General features: G+C 71.2%; 1 protein-coding gene across 1 annotated transcript; it reads right to left on the bottom strand.

The window, feature by feature from the left end:
* Nucleotides 1-2,149: 2,149 nt before the first annotated feature.
* On the bottom strand, nt 2,150-4,190 carry ARS9 (hypothetical protein; the record flags this gene model as incomplete). The annotated part of the gene is made up of 4 exons (XM_009034089.1): nt 2,150-2,153; nt 2,485-3,248; nt 3,305-3,910; nt 3,960-4,190. 4 exons carry the CDS (start codon nt 4,188-4,190, stop codon nt 2,150-2,152), a joined length of 1,605 nt encoding a protein of 534 aa, XP_009032337.1.
* Between the last annotated feature and the right edge of the window lie 3,504 nt (nt 4,191-7,694).

Raw genomic sequence — 7,694 nt, 5'->3', positions numbered from 1 at the left:
GCGTCGGCGTCGCGGACTAAGATGGCGATGGCGATTAGGCCTTCCACACGTCCTGGGCCTGGCGCAGGCAGTCCCGCGCCTCGGGGACGTCGGCCTCCGCGGCCTTGGTCCACAGCTCCACGGCGATCCTCCGCCGCTCGGCCTCGGGCATCTTCGCGAGCGCGACGGACTCCGGGTGCCAGTGGAGGATGCCGAGGTTGACGCCGGCCTTGTGGTGGCCGGCGTCGAAGGCCTCGCGGTACCAGGCGACGGCCGCGTCGCCGTCCTTGGCGTCGCCGAGCGTCGCCTCGGGGTGGAGCGGGTCCGCGAAGAGGCCCAGCGAGAAGGCGCCGCGCGGGTCGCCCTCGGCCGCGGCGCGCTCGTACCAGTGCTTCGCCTCGGCGACGTCCGCGTCGACGCCCGCGCCGTCCTTCAACGCCAGCGCGAGGTTGAACATCGCCGGCGCGCACCCGCCGGCCGCGGCGGCCCGGTAGTGCGCGACGGCGCCCGGCAGGTCGATGTGCTGCTCCTCGCGCTCCTCCTCGTGGTCCAGGAGGCCCGCCTTGCCCAGGCCCAGGAAGAACTTGGCCTCGGCGTGGTCCTCGGCGGCGGCCTGCTCGAAGAGGTGGAGCACGGCCTCCTTGGGAGCGCCCCAGTCGAGCGCCTCCAAGGCGCGCGCGTGGAGCGCTTCGCCGCCGTCGGCGAAGCAGCGGCGGGCGTTGACGCGGAGCAGCGTCGCGCGCGGCGCGCGCAGGGCGAGCAATCTAAGCGCCATCGTTGCGTCAATTCGGCGACGGTGCCGCTGTGATGCCGTCGAGCCCGACTGCTGCCGTGGCATCACGCCTCGTCCCGTCGTCGTGCGCTCCTGCTGTTGTCAGTTCAGTGCGTCAGTCGTCGTCCTGCCGATCTTGCCAAGCACCGCCGCGCTCGTGCTGCAACCGCGGACGCCAAAGCTCTAGAAGACACACCTGAAACATCATGCCCATTGTCTGATCCATTTGCACGCTCGGCGAGACGGTCGCGGCCGCGCCGGCTCTTATGAGCGGCAAGCCGAAGGTCGCGCGCGGCGTGTCCGGCGACGGGCGTGCGCACGGTTCAGTCGTTAATGCGTAGGTCGTCCGCGGCACGGGCGTTTTTTACAAGATGGTCTTCGGTCGCGACGGCAACGGGAAGCTCTTCAGCCGCTTCGACGGCAAGGGTCCCGACGTGCCGGTGGACGCCGACGTCAAGAGGATCGCGAACAAGTAGTCTAGACTACGAAGCAGAGGCCAATCCGACCGCCCCGCGCCATGACGTCGCTTCGCGCAACCGGGCGAAGCGACCGACGCATCGCGGCGCGTTCAGAGGCCTAAAAATTAGAAGGTAGATTCGAGTGGACACCCGAAAGACCTTCCCCATCGCGGCGCGCTCGGCGGCCTGAGAATTAGGAGATCGCCCCCAGGCTGGGTCGCGTTCCGGCTCTGAAATTCACCGGGGAACGGCTCCACAGGCAGAGGGGGCCGACCACCAGGCATACACCAGCCGGGCATACACCGGCATAGCAGCCGCATAGCAGCCGCATAGCGGACGCATAGCGGACGCATAGCGGACGCATAGCAGCCGCATACCACCCGCATAGCAGGCGCATAGCAGGCGCATGGTAGACGCATAGCAGGCGCATAGTAGACGCATAGTAGACGCATAGTAGACGCATAGTAGGCGCATAGCAGACGCATAGCAGGCGCATAAGACCAGCATAGCAGGCGCATACCACCAGCATAGCAGCCCGGCGACCGCTGTCGACGACCCCAGGCGACGGCCGCCGGAGGTCGCCGCATAGCAGGCGCATACCACCAGCATAGCAGCCGCATACAACCCGCATACGACCCGCATAAAACCCGCATACCACCCGCATACCACCCGCATACCACCCGCATACCACCCGCATACCACCCGCATACCACCCGCATACCACCCGCATACGACCAGCATAGCAGCCGCATACCACCCGCATAAAACCCGCATAAAACCCGCATACCACCCGCATAAAACCCGCATAAAACCCGCATAGTAGGCGCATACTACCAGGCATACCGGCGGTCAACCCCCTCGGTCCACAGGGCCAATAAATCAAAGAATGTGGGGAAATCAAATTTTTGTTGAATTTCAAGTTGAAGAAACGAAAAATTTCTTACCTGGCAGGGGCCCAAAAAAACACGTCTACATTTGGGTTTCGCAGTCCCGGGTATTCAAGAAGCATCAAAGCCGGGTGATTCTCGTCTTTCGGCTCGCAATTTTGTCGACTTTCAAGGAAATTGGACCACTGGCATTTCCCGTCCATTTTGCACGCACGCGCGCGCGCCGTTCGTTACGTATAGAGTAGGTAATCCCGGCACATCGAATTAATCAAAGCCGCGGACAGAAGATTTCACCGGGCGTCGGGGGGCGATTTGAGGTCGCATCGCTACCCTGCGCCCCAGCCAGGGCCCGAGGAAGCCGCCCCACGTGCCGTTCCACGCCCGGCACCGGGACCCGTTGGTGTCCGGGACGATCGGGTAGGGCGGCCGGATCGTGTGGTTTCGGAGCGCCGCGGCCATGGCCGCGACGACGTCCGGGAACCGAGACGCGACGTCGCGCGCCTCGGCGGGATCGGAGACGACGTCGTAGAGGCAGGGCTTGTCGAGCGAGCAGGGCGCGGAGCAGAGCCACGCGTCCGCGGGGTCGTCGAAGGGGCCGGCCGAGCACTGGAGCCGCGGGCACCGAGACGCGTTGCCGTCCGCTTTGACGTCCGCGGGCGCGGCCAGCGGCTGCCCGCGCCGCCCGAGCGTGCAGTCCCAGGTCGCCGTGTTGAACACCGAGCACTCGCCGAAGCCGGCGGGCGGCACCGCGTACAGCTTGTAGTTTCCCTGGACGAGCACGCCCGGACCGATGAGCGTGGCCTCCCGCGCGGGCGCCGCCCCGAAAGCGAGCGACGCCCACTGGTCGGCGCCGTCGAACGCGTCGTCGTCGCGGGCCGCGCCGGCGAGCGCGAGGAACGTCGGGAGCCAGTCCACGAGGTGGAGCGTGCCGTTGTGCCAGCCCCTCCGGGTCAGCAAGGGCGAGTGCACGAACGCCGCGGGCCGCACGCCGCCCTCGAACCAGGTCCACTTGCCGCCCCGGAGTCCGCCGTTCCAGTGGCCCTCGATCTCCGGTCCGCCGTTGTCGCCGCTGTAGACGAGCACGAAGTCCGCCATATTTTTCGACGCCAGCGCGGTCGTCATGTTGGCGACGGCGGCGTCGAGCGCCGTGACCTGAGATAAAGAAAGCATATTGAAGTACAAGGTGAAGGTCAACAAAGGAGACTGACCATCGCGGCCACGACCAAGCGATCGCACCCGCAGTCGTGGTTCGGCGCGCGGTACGGCGCGTCGGCGCCCGGCCGCGCGCACGCGAAGCCCTTGGTCGACGCGTTCGCGCAGAGCGCCGCGTCCGCGTAGGCGTCGAAATACTTCGCCGGGGGCACTTCGAGCGGCGAGTGCGCGACCTGGAACGCCGCGTAGAGGAACAGCGGCTCCGCGGCGTCGTGGCCCCGAATCGCGTCCGCCGCGGCCTCGCCGTAGAGCTCCGCGCTGTAGCGCCCGAAGGCGCTCGGGTCGTCCGTCGCGGGTCCGCGCCGCCGGCTGTCCCAGAGATCGAAGACCCGGTCGCAGCCCGGCGCGCCCGCGCCGACGCGCGAGTAGTGGTCCTCGCCGCCGTCGAGGAAGCCGAAGAAGCCGTCGAAGCCGCGGCGCTCCGGCAGGTCCGCCTCGCTCATGAACCCGAGGTGCCACTTGCCGACCGCGGCCGTGCGGTAGCCCGCGCGGTCCCTGAGCAGCCCCGGCAGCAGCGCGAACTCGAGCGGCAGCGCGTTCTGCGCGCCCGACGTGGAGTAGACGCCCGTCGTCGACGGATAATAGCCGGTCAACAAAGCGGCCTACGAACATCTTCGAAGATCGCCATGGCCGCGGGACGCCGGCACGCACTCTCGACGGCGCGCACCACATGTAGGCATAGTGCCTGCCGAGCTTGAGCCCCTCCGCCGCCAGCCGGTCGAGCGTCGGCGAAATCACATCCGGCGAGCTGTAGCCGACGTCGCCGAAGCCGACGTCGTCTCCGAGCACGAAGAGCAGATGCGGCTTCGTGTCCGCCGCGCGGGCCAGCGCGCCGAGGGTGAGCAGGGGAGCCCACATGCTGCCCATAATGTTCTTCAACATGCCATGCATTGTATAAATCGGTTTACGATGGCTGCTAGCTTCGAGTGAATTATGCCGACGACGACGCGCGACGTGCCGCCGGAAGCGCAGCAGCGCCAGGGCCGCGAGGAGCTGAAGCGCTGGCGCGAGGAGCGCATCGCGGCGCTGGCGTCGCGGCGCCGCGCCTACCGCGTCCTGCAGGGCGACCTGTCGTCGCCGCGCGCGCCGCGGCGGGCGCCGCTGCCCGTCGAGGCGCAGCGGGCGGAGCGGGACGAGGCGGCGCGGGCGCCGGCGCCGGCGCCGGCGCCGGCGCGGTTCCCGCCGCTCGAGGCGCCCGTCTTCGCCGCGGAGCTGCGGAGCTCCGAGGGCGCGGAGGTGAGCCCCGCGGGCGACGGCGTCGCGCGCGCGCTGCCCCTCGACGAGGCCGGGGACGCGGCGCCGCCGGCGCCGCCCGCGTCGGCGCCGGCGGCGGCCGACGGCGGCGGCGAGAAGCTCTACGACCACTTCATCGTCGTCGGCCTCCCGAGCCGGCTCGTCGAGCACCCGGACGTCGCCATCGGCGCGCGCTACAGCCCCAAGGTCCTGCACCACCTGTCGTCGACGGACGAGTTCCTGGGCGCCGAGGCCATCGCCGACTTCTGCCTGCCCGTGGGCGCGGCCGTGCGCGGCGCCGCGCGCGCGTCGGACCGCGGCGAGCCGCGGTCGCCCGGCGCGCTCAACGGCGACCGCGACGTCACGGAGGTCATCTTCGTGCTGAGCGGCGGCGGCCGCGACGGGAGCCGCGTCCAGTACGGCCTCTGCGCCCACACGACGCGCTTCTACGAGGCCGTGGACAAGGGCCGCGCGGGCTACGACTTGGTCGAGGCCGACGTGTGCTACTGCCTCATCACGCGGTACCCCTTCGTCGCGCTCCACTTCCAGGTCCTGCGCGCGGCCATCGCCGCCGAGGTCGCGGCGTCGCGCGCGGCGCGGGCCGTCGGCCGCGGCGACGACGACCACCGGCGGCACCGCGGGCGCCGCTCTGTGTGGAAATCAACCAGTGAGCGGGGACGTCGGGGCCAAACTTCAGAATTCTCTAGCTCGGTCAAATCGAAGTCGATTTGGCTGATTTTTGAACGAATCGATTGCTCTCGTCGAGTTCTCGAAGCACAGCAGAAAACCTCGCGTCGAAACGGTCGATTACGCGCACATTGAAGTCGGGTTGAAGATTTGATTTCCACACAGGCGCCGCTACGCGGCCGCGAACCTCACGCTCCGCGACTACGCGGCGCTGCCGGTCCCGCCCCCGGGCGGCCGCGTCCTCTTCCGCTGCGCGCGCGCGGACCCGCCCTCGGCCGTGGAGTGGACGCGGCCGCCGGGGCGGGGCAAGCACTCGTCGAGGCGGCGCCGCGACACCGCGCCCGGCGACGAGGCGACGGCGCTCGCGCGCGAGTGGTCCGTGCCCGTCATGCTGAGCAAGCTCACGCTCGAGAACGTGCTTCTCGTGCTCGGCTGCGCCCTCGTCGAGCTCCAGATCGTCTTCGTGTCCCAGGACCTCCAGACGCTGTCCGCGTCCGCGCTCGCGCTCGTGTCGCTGCTCCGGCCGCTCCGCTGGGCGGGCCCGCTCATCTCCACGCTGCCGAGCGAGCTCTACGAGTACCTCGACTCGCCCGTGCCCCTCATCCTCGGCGTCGTCTCCCTGCCCCTCCACTTCGAGCAGGGGCCGGACATGGTCCTCGTCGCCGCCGGGGCCGCGAAAGGGCGCCCGACTTCAAAAGCTCCTCTCTCGGCCGTTTTCCACTCGTGTCGGCTGATCTTTGGACGAGCGACCATCTCCCGGAGCGCTCTCGAAGCGTGGATGTTGTTTCTTTGACCGAGCGCGCGCGGATTGCTCGCGTTGAATCACCCGCGTGCCGCCCAGGTCTTCGCGGACGAGGACCGCGTGCGGCTGCCGCCGAAGCTCCTGGCGGACCCCGGCGCGCACCTCGCCATCCAGCTGCCGCGGCTGAGCCAGCTGCGCCACGACCTCGCGTCCCACTACGACGCGCTGCGGCCCCTGCTCGTCGACGGGCCCGGCGCGGCCGAGGCGCGGCCGCGGCGGCCGTCGCCGGCGAAGCGCGCGGGCTCGCTCGCGAACGTCTCCAACGCGGCGCTGCCGACGCTCCTCACGGACGACATCCGCGGGGGCCTCGGCGACGGCGGCGACGACGACGACCGGTCCGCCTTCTCCGACGGCGAGAGCTCCGAGGAGAGCGGCGGCGCCGCGGCCGACGACGACGACGCCGCGGCGGCGGCGCGGCTCCCGTCGCCCGCGTGGCGCGGCCGGCCGACGCGGTCCGCGGCGCGCGCGCTCGACGCCATCGTCGACCGCGTCCACGGCCACCTGAAGATGCTCCTCGCGACGGCCCTCAAGCTCCGGGGCGAGCGCGAGGCCGAGCGCGGCCGCGCGCCGCGCGAGGCGCCCGCGGCGTCGCCCGAGGACCTCGAGGTGTCGAGCCTGACGGCCAGGGCCGACGCGCGCGCGGCGACGCCGCCGCCGGAGATGCCGGAGGGCGACGAGGCCGGGGCCGGCGGCGCCCCGCGGCGGCACACGCTGTCCGGCGTCGTCGCGGCGCACGCGTCGTCGCCGCACCCGTCGCGGCTCCTGTCGCCGTCGACGGCCGCGCGGAAGCAGTGGTGGTACGAGCCGCTGGGCGACGCGGGCCTCGACTTCATCGCGCGCTTCGTCGAGACGCAGATGTTCTCCAACTACTACTACCAGGTCCAGAGCGGCGGCGAGGAGCCCGCGCCGCGCGGCGGCGCGGCCGCGCCCGCGCCGCCGCCGCCCGAGACGTCCGCGGCGCTCTTCCGGGACGCCGTCCAGCTCTTCTCCATGATGATGCTCGCGACGACGCCCTACGCGCCCCGGGGCGACCGGCGGAGCGTGCCGCCGGCGGCCGCGGACGGCCCGCTGGAAGAAGAGGACGAAGAGATCGACGTCGCGGCCCGGTTCGCGCGGACGCAGGAGGAGCGCCTCGTCTGGTGCAATGGCCGCTGCGGCGGGGCCATGGACACGCCCTACTGCACCCTCCTCTGCCTGAGCCAGTGGGAGCAGGCGCGCGCGCGCGGCCGCGCGGCCGCGGCGCGGTCCGCCGCCGCGGAGACGGCGAAAGCGCGCCGCGACCTCAAGCGGTCGAACCCGCGCGCGCTCGACGACGCGCGCCTCGAGCCCGCGCGCCACCCGTCCGAGTCCGACGCGCAGTACGCCCTGCGCGTGTCCATGCACGACGGCGCGACGAGGGCGACGCCGCGCGCGCGCGAAAGCGCGAAGGGCGACCTGCTCCTCCGGCGGACGCGCCGCGAGACGACGTACGCGTCGGGCCGCTTCTCCTTCGCCACGGACGCCGACGGCCGGGGCCGCGTCAAGCCGCCGGACGTGCGCGGCAAGGCGCCGGACGTGACCGCCCCGCCGCGCGACGCGGCCGCGCGCGCGCGCGCCGCGGCCGCCGCGGCGGACGCGGCCGCGGCCGCCGCGCGCGACCGGCGCCGCGACGCGCGGCCGCGCCC

The sequence above is a fragment of the Aureococcus anophagefferens genome, assembly GCF_000186865.1.
Source record: "Aureococcus anophagefferens unplaced genomic scaffold AURANscaffold_1, whole genome shotgun sequence".
NCBI lineage: Eukaryota > Pelagophyceae > Pelagomonadales > Pelagomonadaceae > Aureococcus > Aureococcus anophagefferens.
This window is presented reverse-complemented; position numbering and strand designations above follow the sequence as displayed.